At 37.3% G+C, this 13,903-nt stretch overlaps 4 protein-coding genes, 2 long non-coding RNA genes and 1 other non-coding gene across 10 annotated transcripts; 4 read left to right on the plus strand and 3 right to left on the minus strand.

Annotated features, from left to right (window-relative positions):
• Positions 1-69: 69 nt before the first annotated feature.
• On the minus strand, positions 70-2,413 carry LOC103831971 (cytochrome P450 734A1). Its single transcript, XM_009107921.3, has 4 exons — positions 1,880-2,413; positions 1,175-1,419; positions 733-1,099; positions 70-672 (listed from the first exon to the last, which is right to left on the minus strand). Exons 1-4 carry the CDS (start codon positions 2,363-2,365, stop codon positions 259-261), a joined length of 1,512 nt encoding a protein of 503 aa, XP_009106169.1. The 5' UTR covers positions 2,366-2,413; the 3' UTR covers positions 70-258.
• A 420-nt stretch (positions 2,414-2,833) lies between these two features.
• Positions 2,834-7,096, minus strand: LOC103831972 (RNA polymerase II subunit 5-mediating protein homolog). The gene is made up of 11 exons (XM_009107922.3): positions 6,123-7,096; positions 5,989-6,043; positions 5,800-5,899; positions 5,475-5,706; positions 5,074-5,216; positions 4,231-4,816; positions 4,007-4,109; positions 3,867-3,919; positions 3,616-3,768; positions 3,270-3,530; positions 2,834-3,166 (listed from the first exon to the last, which is right to left on the minus strand). The coding sequence occupies exons 1-11, from the start codon at positions 6,864-6,866 to the stop codon at positions 3,155-3,157; spliced, it is 2,442 nt and encodes an 813-aa protein (XP_009106170.1). The 5' UTR covers positions 6,867-7,096; the 3' UTR covers positions 2,834-3,154.
• A 45-nt stretch (positions 7,097-7,141) lies between these two features.
• LOC103831973 lies at positions 7,142-8,012 on the plus strand. Its single transcript, XR_625927.3, has 2 exons — positions 7,142-7,278; positions 7,662-8,012. It is a non-coding gene; the product is annotated as an uncharacterized LOC103831973 (long non-coding RNA).
• LOC117126996 lies at positions 7,514-7,600 on the plus strand. Its single transcript, XR_004449756.1, has one exon. It is a non-coding gene; the product is annotated as a small nucleolar RNA R16 (small nucleolar RNA).
• Positions 8,013-8,900: 888 nt separating the features above from the next.
• Positions 8,901-9,731, minus strand: LOC117126773. The gene is made up of 2 exons (XR_004449583.1): positions 9,446-9,731; positions 8,901-9,295 (listed from the first exon to the last, which is right to left on the minus strand). It is a non-coding gene; the product is annotated as an uncharacterized LOC117126773 (long non-coding RNA).
• LOC103831974 (mitochondrial import inner membrane translocase subunit TIM13) lies at positions 9,490-10,196 on the plus strand. Of its 2 annotated transcripts, none has more exons than XM_009107924.3 (2): positions 9,490-9,634; positions 9,731-10,196. In XM_009107924.3, the coding sequence occupies exon 2, from the start codon at positions 9,746-9,748 to the stop codon at positions 10,004-10,006; it is 261 nt and encodes an 86-aa protein (XP_009106172.1). In that variant the 5' UTR covers positions 9,490-9,634; positions 9,731-9,745; the 3' UTR covers positions 10,007-10,196. The 2 variants fall into 2 exon arrangements, with proteins under 2 accessions (XP_009106172.1, XP_033131731.1); XM_033275840.1 differs by having other exon boundaries at positions 9,518-9,634; positions 9,723-10,196.
• A 1,705-nt stretch (positions 10,197-11,901) lies between these two features.
• LOC103831975 (phosphatidylinositol transfer protein 3) lies at positions 11,902-13,802 on the plus strand. 3 transcript variants are annotated; one of them, XM_009107925.3, is made up of 5 exons: positions 11,902-12,133; positions 12,466-12,567; positions 12,653-12,829; positions 12,907-13,251; positions 13,342-13,802. In XM_009107925.3, the coding sequence occupies exons 2-5, from the start codon at positions 12,499-12,501 to the stop codon at positions 13,642-13,644; spliced, it is 894 nt and encodes a 297-aa protein (XP_009106173.1). In that variant the 5' UTR covers positions 11,902-12,133; positions 12,466-12,498; the 3' UTR covers positions 13,645-13,802. The 3 variants fall into 3 exon arrangements, with proteins under 3 accessions (XP_009106173.1, XP_009106174.1, XP_018508653.1); XM_009107926.3 differs by having other exon boundaries at positions 11,940-12,133; positions 12,486-12,567; XM_018653137.2 differs by having other exon boundaries at positions 11,998-12,133; positions 12,408-12,567.
• Positions 13,803-13,903: the final 101 nt, after the last annotated feature.

A 13,903-nucleotide genomic window follows, 5' to 3' on the forward strand; every position in this document is an offset into this window, starting at 1 on the left:
TAAAGACCATAAGGTTACAAAAATATTCATGGTACAGAAAAATTATAATAATTAATGAAATTAGACAAATTCGTGAATAATTATAATAATTTCATTATTAAGAAATTATAACCACAGATGAAACCAGACTACCTTGTTTCTTGCATAACAAGTATTATTAAAGGCATAAGCCCTAAGGAAGATTCAAATGAGTCAACACTCAACACTAAACCGAGATACAAACCGGTACAATCTTCATAATCATTTTTTTTAAGAACTTTAAATCCTACTAAAGAGAAGATGAGCACCTTTTTGAGGCTGCAAGGTCACAAACAAAACAGGAGCATGGACATAACTCGGAGACAACTTGAAATTGTAATGCCTCAAGATCGTAGCAAGAACCGTTTTGGCCTCAACCACTGCGAGGTTCTGTCCCACGCAAGTCCTCACCCCTAACCCAAACGGCACAAGCAGAGCTGATTCTTTCCTGGTGTCTTCGAACCTACCCGGGTTAAACTCCTCCGCGTCATCTCCCCATGCGTCTCTGTCGTGGTGCATCGCGACAACCGATAAGTACAGTTGAGTTCCTTTAGGAATCTCGAGGCTTCCGAGCTTAGCTTTCTTAAGTGTGTCGCGGTTTAGTGTCATCGCTGGAGGGTAGAGCCTGAGTGTCTCATTGATTATCATACCTAACTGTTATAAAGATTAGGAATCAGTTTCTCTTACAAAACCATTGTTAAGTTAATGACTTACTATCTTGAGATCTTGTAAGATATCTGGAGTGGGTAACCCGGTTGGTCCAAGGACGCGGTTAACTTCTTCTCGAGCAATGCTTTGCCATTCTTGATGCATAGCTAAGAGGACTAACACCCAAGTCATGAGATCACCAGTTGTTTCCTTAGCTGCAAAGTAGAAAGTCTTGCATTCATCTATAACTTCTTCAATCCCAAGCCTCTCTTCTTGACCATTCTGATTGACGTAAGGAGACATAAAAGCCTGAAGAAGAGTTCCTGCTATCTCCGCGTCCTTTGTTTTGTTTTTCTCGATGAGTCCCAAGATAGAACCACGGATTTGTTTCTCAATCCTCCATATCTCTCTATTAGTCTTGGAAGGCAAGAATCTATAAACCAGAAGCATTAAGTTTAAAACTTGTTCTCTCTATGAACTAGCGGAGAGTGTCCCTAGAAGACTTTACCTGTACCCAGGGATGTAAATGCTCCATCGAACAAGGTAGAAGAGACGCATCATACGCTCTTGCAAGGCAAAGATTCGTTTCCCTTCTTCCACGTTGTTACCAAAAGCTGTTCTTGATAACATATGTGCAGACAAACTGTGTACCTCTCTGTGTACATCTAGCTCAATCTCCTCTTCTCCGTTTCTCATCTCCTCCCATTTCTCAATAAACATCTTAGTACTTGCCACCATTTGCGGCACCCACCTCTGTAATGAAAATCTCAGCTTTTATTCACAACTAATGTTCAAAAAATTGCTAGTTGCTTTTTAAGAGCATTAACCACTAGATGGATTATTAGGAGTTTAGAAGGACAGTCATTGACAAATTATTGATTTATTTTTTTTTTATAAATTTTACATTAATAGTAGATATTTTAATTTTTAGATTTAGTTATAAATTATTTTAATGAATTATAAAAACTAGATATACAAAAAACTAGACAAATTTATAGATTTGAACTAAAAGCTTAAACAAATTAGATTGCTTTAAACGAATTTAAATCAATATAAACCCGATTTAGAAAGTTTAAAACAATCTGAATGATAAAATCATTTTAAGAAAATCATTTCGGCTATTGATTTAGCACTAGAAGGAGTCAACTAGACCAGTTTTTAGAACATTGATCACAAATTCACAACCAAACCATATGATTGATTGATGTTGTACCTTGACTTTGTCCATGGTGAAAGCTTGAACAGCGATTCTTCTATGGAAAGCCCATTGATCACCTCGAAGCCCAGGAAGGCCCTGAGCGTAAAGAAGCTTAGACAAAGGGTTGTGTCCGATACGATCAAACGACTTGCTCTTCAAAGCTTCCCTGATTAGTTTCGGATCCGACGTGGCAACCACCGGTTTGGTACCGAACCAGTAGAGGAAAGTCTTCCCGTAGGCGCGTGACCAGTTGTGGTAGTGAGGCGCCACGCGGTGTACGAACTCGTGAGGGTTGTCGCCGGACGGTATCGGCTTTGACTTCGCTTCGGTTGTTAAACGGGTAACTTCCGACGAGTTTCCGGTGAATAAACGGTAACGAGGTCCGGTTAAGTGCAGCTTGTTGAAATGAGATTGGAGTCTCCATGGGATCCATAGATTAGTGTAAACGAATCTGAAGATGAGAAGGAAGAGAAAGAGGAAGAAGACGAAGGGCACTGCCATTGTTGTCTCTCACTCTCTCTCTCTCCTTTAGTTTCATTTATTGGATATTGAAATTATAATATTGAAAAAAAATCATTTTCAATCAATCTTGAGATTTACAGTAAGATTCAAACAGATGTTTTATAAAAGATAAAAAAAATTCCAAGCTTTGACCGTTAACAAATAAAAAAGTCTTTTCACTTTGGTCTTATTAGTACCAAACAAAGCTCTCTCTTCTATTACCAAACCCCAGCTGAATCAAGCCCTGGCCCACCACCATACTTCATCTCCGAGGACCTGTGGTTCGTACGTAGTGTTGAGTCGAACATTGTACACAAAGACTTTCTCTTGGCTGGCTACAAGATAGCCTTTGATTGCTTGTAACGCTACAGGCTCTATTTGAATCTTCTTCTTTGATCTCACTCTACATTCCAAGTTCATGATGTCACCATGTTAAAACTATTGATGTCAGTTCTTGAATTACTGTTAGACCTTTCAAAACAGTATTCGCTGGAATATATTGAATTATATAAAACAAAACTTTAGATAGTAAACCCAATCCAACAGATTCGAATGACTACGATGGATGATCTAAATCTCCCACTATAATCACTGTAGTTACAGCACAAGTTATGTACTTTTGAGAAATGAAGACTTTAATCTGATTAAGACAAGGCCAAACCGCACGGTCCTACCACCATCGTGAGTAGTTGCCATATAAACACACAGCGACATGATCCAGTGATTCACGTTCATCACACGTGCAGATTAATTGCCACCGTTCTCTTCAAAAAGACGTTTTAACTGACTTCATCTCTGTGCCTGTTAAATATTCGTTAGATCAAAAACAGTCAAGGAACAATGAAAAATAAATTAAGAACAGCTTTTACAAGAATAGATTCGATAAGAGGAGGAAGGTGTTTACTTGTGGATTTGTCTTAAGTGGTTTCGTATCCAGCTTGAAGGCAGCAAATATAGACTCAGTGTGGCTGCTACTTATCACCGTCTCCCCTGAAGTGAAGCTAGTTTTCTTTGAAGACATCTTTAGAATCTCGTACAATGTTGTTCGTTGCCTCGTGCTCTTCTCCTCTGCCGCTGATGCCGGTGAAGTTGTTGATCTCTCCTGTGACTGTGAGGCGGTGAATTTTGCTGGAGCTCTTCTTGGTCGGCTCTTTTCTTGAACAATCTGTAAATGTTGTGGCGAAATATATTTACGAGTGCACCAGAAACCTTGATGGGATGTTGTGACAATTTAGTAGAGAGAGCTTTACCGTCTCTGGAACTGAAGGTTCCTCTGGCACTGAGTTTGAGCTTTTGTTGTTACTGTCATCACGTTCGAATATATAGCCACGGACAACGTTTGACCCGCGCTTGCGAGATCCTTCTGATATAGAACTCTTTGTAAGTTTACCCAAGAACGATGACTGCAAAAGATTCATGGCATAAGATGCAATACTTCTTAAACAGTAACCTCTCGACGAACTTTATTGGTACATGAAAGTAGCTGAAGGCTTATATATACCTTGGATGCAGCGGGGTTTTTGTTTATTCCCATGAGTGCCCTATCTTTAAAAGCTGAGGACAGTTTAATCAAAGTGGTTATAAGCAATAGAACTCAACTGACGATTACTTATAGAGGGAGAAACTTGAGTGGTATCTTACAAGTAGTTTTTGCTTTCTTTCCTATCTCAGGCTTCTTGATGTGGCGAAGAATTTCCTCAGAGTTTTCATTCCCGGTAGATGATGAAAGCTTGGCCTTTTGCTCCTGTGCCAGACAATAGTTTTTAGATTCATGGGGTAGCCACAAGCGACAATATTAAACAAAGATTTTCAGTCTTCAGAATATAGAGGTATGATGGAAAAGTGATAAAATGTGGAGCACCTACCAATCTTTTCTTGTACAATCGCTGCTGCATGAGCTTCTTCTCCGTTTCCTCATCGTCAGATGACACATAAACGTCATCTTTATCTGTGAACATTAAAGGGATCATTTCTTTTATTTTCTTTATCCTCATTCGCATGGAAGTTGCATGACTCGGATCTTCTTCGTTTTCGTCTTCACTGGCTTCAGGTTTTGTCACTTCTTCATCTTCAGCCATATTTTCATCATCAGCGTTATCGTCTTCATCTTCAAACAATGATGTTTCGTCCTGCTGCAAACCTCGTTTTAGCTTATGTAAGAGCTTCTCTGTCCCTGCAGCATCCTGTTGCTCAAGCCACTTCTGATGCAGTTCATTACGTTTATATTTGTCACTTGGATCTTCCTTGAATTGACTGGCAATCATATCCCTGAGATCGTCATCTTCTTCGTCCTCGTCTTCATCATCATCATCTTCGAACCGGAGTAAATCGTTGTCGCTGTCATCTTCCTCTTCAGCAACCTCATCAATAAACTTTCTAACAGGGTCTCCAGCAGATGAATCAAGGGTCTCATGATCAGAACTTTCCTTAGTGTACTCTGCTTCTTCAGAACTGCAGATGTGAATTAGTTATTATATAGAAAGAAAGCATAAGAATACAGAATGCAACTGAACTCTATAAGACCATTGCCTTTGCTGATTATGGCACAAAATAAGCGATTCATGTACTCACACTAAGATCTGTCCAATGAATATTATGAAAACTGAAGACTGTGTTATATGAAGCTTTCCAAGATCAGACCAACGAACATGTAGAGTGTTATATCGAATTATATTTCCGCATGTAACCAGATCTAAAGAGAGACTCACTTGTCAGGGGCTGGAGATGGGTTCCGTTTGAGGTTATTGGCAGGTACCGACGGTGGTGTCATCACTTCTTCCACGGATCTGGTTGATGTCTTCTCTTGAAGTTCTTCTCCAAAATTAGTTGTTTGTGAGGGCAAAGATGGATCCTAACCAAAAGAAAAAAAAACAGAGTCAGCTTTGATAATACTAGCTTTTGAACCACTGCATAAACTTAGCATTTGCAAACTGGGACTGAAATGACTTGTTCACATTGTTATACACGTAAGAGTTAACAGAGTAACATGAATTTGCAGGATATACAGTTACAGTTCACACAACTTTAATCAAGGACCTCGAAATCAAATCAACAAAACAGAAAACAACTCCCTGTTTGTGCAAAAGGATCTAACAATGAGGGGACTCACCTGATGAGTAGAGTTACTTTCAGATTTTTTGTTAGACGGACTGTCTGACTTCCCCACCGGACCTGCAGAGTCCTCCAAGCAATCTCCTCCTTGAGGGTTTTGGTTGCTTGTAAATTCCAAATTCACATCTTCGTTCTTCTCTTCCATTACAACTTCCTCAAAATCATTCACATCCTCCCCATAAGGCCCGTCATCTATGTCCTTCGATTTAGACTTCTTCCTGCTAAGGAATCTGTCAACAGCGTAGATGATTAGCACTCAAACGTTGTTACTAACTAAGACGGCGATAAGTAGGACAGTAGCCAAGGAAAAACATCAAACTCACTGCTTAGAAATCTCCTCTTTTCTTCGTCGAATCTTCTCCAAGACAGACGAAATGGGCTTACGCACAAGAGGGACGGGTTCAAAGGCAGCATCCCGAGTTTCTAGACCAGCACCAATCAAGAGACAATTGTCACACAAAAAAAGAAGTTAAGTTCTATGATAAAGTAGTGTATTTGATAAGAGTCGTTACCTCGCAAGAGTCTCTGGTTTTCTGCACGAAGCTGGTCAAGATACTCTCTTCTTTCCTACGAGAAGAGAAAAAAAAAACATTAAATCAGGAGAAGAAAACAAATAATCGAATACTAAGAAGCTAGAGAGAGCTACCTTCTTGGTCATGTTCATGGAAGCAGGCAGCTCATCAAAATCAACAGTCTTCTTCTTGCTCCTCTTCGTCTCCTTTCCTTGGCTATCACTGGCCTCGAAAACAACTGATCGCTTCTTTCTAACTCCCTTCGATCCCCAAACATTGATTATTTCCTCTTCTGTTTCCATCTCAACGACTTCTTCATCGCCTTTCTCCCCCGATTCCTCAGCTTCACTCGATTCCGAAACCAAGGTTTCCTCTCTCGCTTCCATTTCAGGGATCTCCTCTTCACTCTTCTCTCCCAATTCCTCAATCGCGGGATCAATCTCAGGCACACTCGATTCCGAAACCCTAGCTTCCATTTCAGGGATCTCCTCTTCGCCTTCCTCGCTCATTTCCTCAGATGCGGGATCGATCTCAGGTACACTCGATTCCGAAACCTTAGTTTCCTCCCTCGTTTCCATTTCAGAGATTACCTCTTCAGTTTTCTCGCCCAGATCTTCAATCGGGGGACTAATCTCAGGCACGGAATCGAAGTCGAGAGCCTTCCTCGCGTTAACTCCATCCTCCACACCCAAACCCTCTAAATCAGATCGCATCTCGTCTTCTTCGATTCCATCCTTCCCCAAATATTCACCGTCGGCTTCTCTAGAACCAGGACATAGATCGGAGATCGATGTAGCCTTCTTCAATAGCCTAAGCATCCTGTTCGGAACCGGGACACTCGATCCTCCGATTGGAGAAAGCTGCTTCTCGCTATCCATCTCCGATTGTTAACCTCCGGTTTAAGTGATAGAGAATTGAAAACGGTGGCGAATGGATCTGTGTTTGTTCGAAAAGGAGAAGTAGAGATATTGATCGACGATTTTGCCGCCAAATTATTTTGATTTTCGCGCCTCTATTTGTCTGTAAAGAAAAGTGCGAAGCTTTCTCCGCGGGCCTTTAAGAAGTATCCTAATGGGCCACCCTTAAACAGGCCGGATTATTATTATCCAGCCCATTAGAATGATACCTTAAGTCGGTTTTAAAAAGCCGAAACCCTAGATCACGAGAAACAAAAGGATCTCCGCTATATAAATAACGATAAATCCCAATTCTTACAGAACAGCTAGCGCAGTTTCTTTTTTCCTACACTTATTGATTAGTTTGGTTTCTTTGTGTGTTCATGAAACATCGGTATGTTTATAAGATTATGTTGTTTGAAGTTTTTCCCTAGTTTAGTTGATGTAAATGCATTTGTTTACCCACGTTTCTACCCATGATGAGTAAAATCACAAAGAATGGTAGAGATGTTAAGAACGGGTGCAGAGATTGAGATGGTTATCTTACCAACCCATTGCATATTTTTCTCTTGCTTTGGCGTCAAATGAATCGACCGAAATTTCTCTTTTAGCTTAGGGATTTTAGATTTTATGGCAGATGATGAATTGATTACTTGTGCTTAAATCACAGAATAATAGTGTTGACAAACAATCTCCGCTTATTATCTGATGCCATGATTTTTTTTAATCGAATTTGAATAGTTTATTTTCTTGTGGTTTTGTATTCGGATCATACAGTGATGAGATAAGCAGACGGGCGGTCTGAATTGATGCCATGTAGACGTGTCTGCCTTCGCTACAACTTTGTAGCTTCTCTGAGTATTGTCTCTTTGTTTGGTTTATGTGTTTAATTGATATTTGCCATGATGAATTTGCTTCTATTATGTCTGGACATATGAGATTATTCAATCTTTGATCTGACTGGTGCAAAAAATTCTGAGCTACCTATGTTTTCACTTTTGTTCTTGTCATTGATGTAATCCTAATCTGCTGTAACTAGGGTCGTGTATAAATTGCTACAGTAAAGGTATTGTTATATCCGGAAAGTCTAGATAGACCATTGCCGCGTGAGCTTTTTATTTCTTGTTAGTCAACTGATTAAGTTGCAATTTGATCGGAGAAGATAGTCCAATGGATATGATCATGATAACTGAGTTGATAAACTACCATTGTTTTACTATCATCTTTTACTTTTTGTCTCATCTATTTTAGGGAAAGGACCTTTAACTAAAGTAACGAACTGGAAATATATATACTGCAACAAAAAGTTACACAAGGCGATAGAAATGACATAAGATGGCTAGAAGTAATTGCCCAATATTAACCAATATGAACCAAAGCAATTTATTCAGTTAGACACACTACCTTTCAATAAGGCAAAAGCACGTTAAGAGTAACATCTTAAAAGGACTATAGAGGTTTTGTAGTGTTCACTATGTCGAGGTTTGATCTTGGCAGATTCATGTGATGCAAATTCAGAACTCTCGAAGTTATGTAATCCAGATTCATTCTCTCGAAGTTATCCTGTAGATTCTAGAGAGTATCAATTTATGAAGTCAAAATACATATTCAAAATGGATTGATCGGATCTTCATTATCTCATAAGCTGGTTCAAAGTAAACCTTCAGCTCAGTGTGTATTCATGTAGTCCGAATGATTTATTACAAATGTGATTTTAAGACTTTGTCCTAGACCACTAATATTTTGATATAACTTATCCCATCATGTATGTGTTTGGCAAACTGAAATTCTAGATATCTAAAGGGGTACTCAATAAACTCACTTCGAAAATTCTTTAAATCACACAAATATTTTAAAAGGTTGAAACTGAAATTTTGTTATAAAGGTTGTAAAAATCAAAGTTGTTTCATGAACTCATATTATTTACAGAATATATAAAATTTTGTACATGTTATATCGTCTTGATAGGTTGACGGTCAAATCTGCCTCACTTGGTTTGTTAATTGTTAGCATGTGAATTAACCAATTTTCTTTGTTAAATTTTTGATCCATATATTTCACTAATAGTAATAATAATATAAATATTAGTTTCAATAATTTATTTATTTTTATTAAAATAATATAAATATATGTATTTTATAATTAATTTTTTATAATTTTCATTTTATATAATAATTTTTTTTTAAAAAAAATATTTGTTGTGAGATATCTGTATTTTTTATTTAACAACATACACCTACTTTGTCTAAGATATACTCAATATGCATCCGTAATTTGAAAATTTTAGACCGTTTGACCCGCATTCACTTCACCGTGGATCAAATGGGACGAAGCCTACTTACATTGAATTATTTTTTCTAGCTCTACTATTTAATAGCTTAATATTTGCTCCAAAATTGCTTGTTCCCGAACTTTTGTTGAATAAATTTGAACAACATTAAAAAAATTGAGCAAAAACTCAGATTTGAAAAAATATATATATATATATATATATATATATTTTAAAATTGAACAACATAAATTCATCTTCCAGCTCAAAAAAAAAAAACAGATTAAAAAACAAATATTTATATACTAATTCAATCGAAACAGGCCCAATAATAATCTATTATTCGACCCACATAAATATTTTGGTAAGCCCGTTAAAAAGCGAAACCCTAATAAGGGGATAGAGAAAACATCTCCTCCGCTGGTCCTGACAAAACCTTCAACAACAAGTCGGTCTACCTCCACCGCACTCTTGTCTTCCGGTATCTCTAGATCTGTGTCTCATTTCGTGTATTTAAAATATCGATTTATTATATTTTTGTTTGCCAAACTGTTTGGTGTTTTTTTTTGTATTTCAGTTGGAATTTAAAAACATGGATTTCTCATCTCCGTCGCCGCCGATGGGTAGTGGTCAATCTCCGGAAGCATTGATGGAACAGGTGCAGGCGCAGCTACAACAAGCTTACGCGGAGGAGTTGATAGAGACACTGAGAGGAAAATGCTTTGATAAATGTGTAACAAAGCCAGGATCAAGCCTTAGCAGTGGCGAGAGTAGCTGCGTCTCTAGATGCGTTGATCGTTACATTGAAGCCATGGGTATCGTTAGCCGTTCTCTCTTCTCCCAACAACGTTGATCAACACTCTCTTCTAAGCTACTACTGTTGTTTTTACTTTTGTTTTGAGTCTGAGTCTTTGTCATTAAGACAATCACCAGCTTTGGTTTCTTGATTTGGTGATATAACTTTATTACAATGTTGACGACAATAATCTCCGCTTGACATTCATGAAAAGTTCTTTGGAAATCAAATATGTTTCTTGATGATATTTTGATTTTGAAATTTGTTTCGTTTTCTGTGAGCTTTTAGTCGGTCGATAAATGAATATGAGATATTGAGATGTTTAGTAGATTTGTCTGTGATTTGTTACGAGAGTATTCACTTACTGTGTTATGCGAATTATATTTGGTTGTGTTTGTGATGAAGTTTTCTTATTGAAATGTGTGTTTAGCTTTATATCCATATACTATAACAGTGTGTTTCCTGGTTTTTGAGAATGTGAATATATTGAAGTCATCATACACTTTCAAGTGGTCAGGATTTGCGAACCAGTGTGTGCCTATTCTGAACACTGAGCTTTGCCTTGTACATTCGTCTTAATGGTAGTGGATGAGTTTTATGGGGCTGTTTTAAGTAGTTGGCTTGGTCATTAGTAATGAGCCTAATTTACAATTAAAATTACTCAATTGTGAATAATTGCCATGGTTTGCCTCCCAAAGACTCATGGTTGTCCTACTTCAAGACCCAAAATAAATGTGTATTTCTTAGGGTGTTATTTATGGACCTGATGTAATCCCCTTCAACAATAAATGTAATGAGAAAACTCTTCACACATATGCATGAATGATACTTTACCTAACAAAATAATAAATCCTATGATATAGATGTTTATGATTTTTAATATAGACTAGTATATTTTTTTACAAAATTGGTTAACGTTTCAACCACGGTAGCTAAATCTTTAAAGAGGTTTGGTCATCTCCAACTATAATTTCTTTGGCCTGCGTAGTTGACACGGTGGTAATGTGTGAAGCTTCTGCCAATACTTTTTATAGGGTTTGAATCGAACCGCATCCGATCCAAAAAAATAGTATTGAATCTAAACCGATTTTATTAAACTTTAGAAACAAAACTGAATCTGAACCGAAGTAATTTGGGTATTTGAATGTATTCGAAATAGATTTATATATCTAATATACTAACTAATTTTAAGATTTAACTTATAAAAATATCTAAAATATATAAGATATTTTAAATTATCCAAAACTTAGACCATCTCCAATTTATTTTGCTATTTTCACCTCTAAAATAGGGAAACTCTATAATAGAGGTAAGATATGCTCCAATGTATTCCCCTAAAATAGCAATCTCTAAAATATAGAGTAAAAAATAGAGGAATGTTATTTCTTCCTCTATAAATAGAGGAATGTTATTTCTTCCTCTATAAATAGAGGAAAAAATAGAGATCTCTATTATAGAGGAAGAAATAGAGGTGGGTTGGAGCAATTTCATCTCTAAATGCTATTATAGAGGTGAAAATAGCAATGGGTTGGAGATGCTCTTAAAGAATATAATATAAACCAATCAAAGTAAATGTCTAAAATAACTAAAAAATACTTAAAACATCAAAAATAATTAAAATATTTATTGATTATCTGTCTAAATATTCAAGTCAAATCAATTTATATGTTAAATTTAGATATTTTCACATATTTTATTCAAATTTATGCATAATATATTATTTTGCTTTTAGATTTTGAAAAATTTAAAGTATATAATGAATTTAATTTTCAAAAAAGATTTAAACATATTATTCAAATCAGAACCAAACCTTCAAAAATTCGAACCGAATTCCAGCCGACATTTATAAATATTCGAATGGAGCTGAAATTTTCTAATCCGGAAAACTCGAAATCCGAATAGATCCAAACCGAACCGGATAGCTATCCCCCACACCTACTCCTTTTTTCTTTATTACAAGACATAAACGTGAGTCGCACGTGCCGTAGATATTTTAGACATATTTTTTTGTTTCTGTCCAATTGTGATTTGTCCTAAAGCCGCTTTTGAAGAAGAAGACTACTACTACGTTTACTTTTCTCAATTTTAATCAGAGCTTCCTTCATATTCAGCTCCGACTCACGAGGACCTCTCACTCTCACTCTCGATCTCTCTCGCTATTCCTTCGATCGTCTCGACTACTGGGTACGCTCTTTTCTTTTCCTTTTTGTCTCTTAAAGTTTAGATCTTTGCTGTTGTGTTTGTGAAATTTTCATTCTTCTGTGGTCCAAAATTCCCGAAAATTTGATGGATCTTCTTGATGGAGGAGATTGAACAACAACTTTACTCAAAACTTTCACTTGATTCTTAGTTTTTTTTTTTTTTGCGTAGTGTTAGTTAGCCAACTAGTTAGTTAGCTGAGTCATGCTTTGTCTGTGTGATTCAAGTCACATGAACCAAGTGAACATTTCTTGTCTAGTGTCCATTTGCATGTCTGTGACTTCTCTGCTGTGCTGTTCTTCCCTCATGAATAATAGATTTTGATACTGCACACTAGTGTGTTATTCAAAATGTTTCGCCGCAAGACTACTTCGCAAGCTGAACAAGAGAATAATGAAGCAGCTCTCAGAGAGGCAAAGGTACAAACTTTCCATGACTCTCACTTATAAACTGAATAACTGATTCTTGAAAGATCATTTCTTTACTGATCTTAATGATCCACAGATCAAAGAGGTCAAGACTCTCATAGGTGAGCTCTCTGGAAGGAGTTCACTCTACTGTTCAGATCCCTGTCTCAAGAGATATCTTGAAGCTAGGAACTGGAACGTTGGCAAAGCCAAGAAGATGCTTGAAGAGACGCTGAAATGGAGATCAACCTTCAAACCTGAAGAGATCCGTTGGGTAAGCCATCAAACACATCTGGATTCCTCTCAAAACTTACCAAGTTAAAGGCTTCCTTTGTTTGTTTTTTTCACTAGGATGAAGTTTCAGGTGAAGGTGAGACTGGGAAGGTTTACAAAGCTGGATTCCATGACAGAAGTGGAAGAACTGTTCTTATCCTCAGACCTGGCTTGCAGAACACCAAGTCTTTGGAGAACCAGATGAAACATTTAGTGTATCTCATTGAGAATGCTATTATGAATCTTCCGGAGGATCAAGAACAGATGTCTTGGCTCATTGATTTTACGGACTGGTCGTTGAGCACCAGTGTGCCTATCAAATCCGCTAGAGAAACTATCAACATACTGCAGAATCACTACCCTGAGAGACTAGCTGTCGCTTTCCTCTATAACCCTCCAAGGCTCTTTGAGGCATTCTGGAAGGTTAGAAGGCAAATCACTGATTCTGACTCATAGAGTTATACAAAACATTAGTTAATGATGAGTGTTTGTTGTGTGTGTGTTGTTCTGCAGATAGTGAAGTACTTCATTGATGCAAAGACATTCATCAAGGTGAAGTTTGTTTACCCGAAGAACCCTGAAAGCGTGGAGCTTATGAGCTCATTTTTCGACGAGGAGAACCTCCCAACGGAGTTTGGAGGGAAGGCTTTGTTGCAGTATAACCATGAAGAGTTCTCTAAGCAAATGAACCAAGACGATGTTAAAACTGCAGACTTTTGGGGATTGGTTCATAGTAACAACAATCACCAGCAGCAGTCCAGCAGTGGATTTTCTGGAGCTGAGATTGCTCCTGAGCCAATACAAACCAACACTTAAAACTAGCTTTGAAAGGCTATGTATTGTTGTAACCAACCCTTTTTCAAATGGGGACAAAGATAAAGATAGCTCTTGATGCTTAGAGGAGAGGACACAGAGATGTAAGATTTAGACTCGGTATTTGATTAAATAAAAGGATTTGTGTGTTATAAGCAGCTCTTGCAGGTGTTATAAGTGATTCCAATAATACTTTACACTCAAAAGCATTTATTTACAGGAAGAAGACAAGCTTTGTTTCTTTCAGTATCATCAATCTCAA

The sequence above is a fragment of the Brassica rapa genome, chromosome A07 (genome assembly GCF_000309985.2).
Source record: "Brassica rapa cultivar Chiifu-401-42 chromosome A07, CAAS_Brap_v3.01, whole genome shotgun sequence".
Classification (NCBI taxonomy): Eukaryota; Viridiplantae; Streptophyta; class Magnoliopsida; order Brassicales; family Brassicaceae; genus Brassica; species Brassica rapa.

Coding starts and splice junctions, on each gene's coding strand:
- LOC103831974 (XM_009107924.3), top strand. CDS start 9,746: ATGGATTTCTCATCTCCGTCGCCGCCGATGGGTAGTGGTCAATCTCCG.
- LOC103831971 (XM_009107921.3), bottom strand. CDS start 2,365: ATGGCAGTGCCCTTCGTCTTCTTCCTCTTTCTCTTCCTTCTCATCTTC. Junction 1,420..1,879: donor TCACCATGGACAAAGTCAAG/GTACAACATCAA, acceptor TTTTCATTACAG/AGGTGGGTGCCGCAAATGGT. Junction 673..732: donor TCTTACAAGATCTCAAGATA/GTAAGTCATTAA, acceptor TCTTTATAACAG/TTAGGTATGATAATCAATGA.
- LOC103831975 (XM_009107925.3), top strand. CDS start 12,499: ATGTTTCGCCGCAAGACTACTTCGCAAGCTGAACAAGAGAATAATGAA. Junction 12,568..12,652: donor CAGCTCTCAGAGAGGCAAAG/GTACAAACTTTC, acceptor AATGATCCACAG/ATCAAAGAGGTCAAGACTCT. Junction 13,252..13,341: donor TCTTTGAGGCATTCTGGAAG/GTTAGAAGGCAA, acceptor GTTGTTCTGCAG/ATAGTGAAGTACTTCATTGA.
- LOC103831972 (XM_009107922.3), bottom strand. CDS start 6,866: ATGGATAGCGAGAAGCAGCTTTCTCCAATCGGAGGATCGAGTGTCCCG. Junction 3,920..4,006: donor AAAGAAAGCAAAAACTACTT/GTAAGATACCAC, acceptor AACTGTCCTCAG/CTTTTAAAGATAGGGCACTC. Junction 3,769..3,866: donor AAAACCCCGCTGCATCCAAG/GTATATATAAGC, acceptor AATCTTTTGCAG/TCATCGTTCTTGGGTAAACT.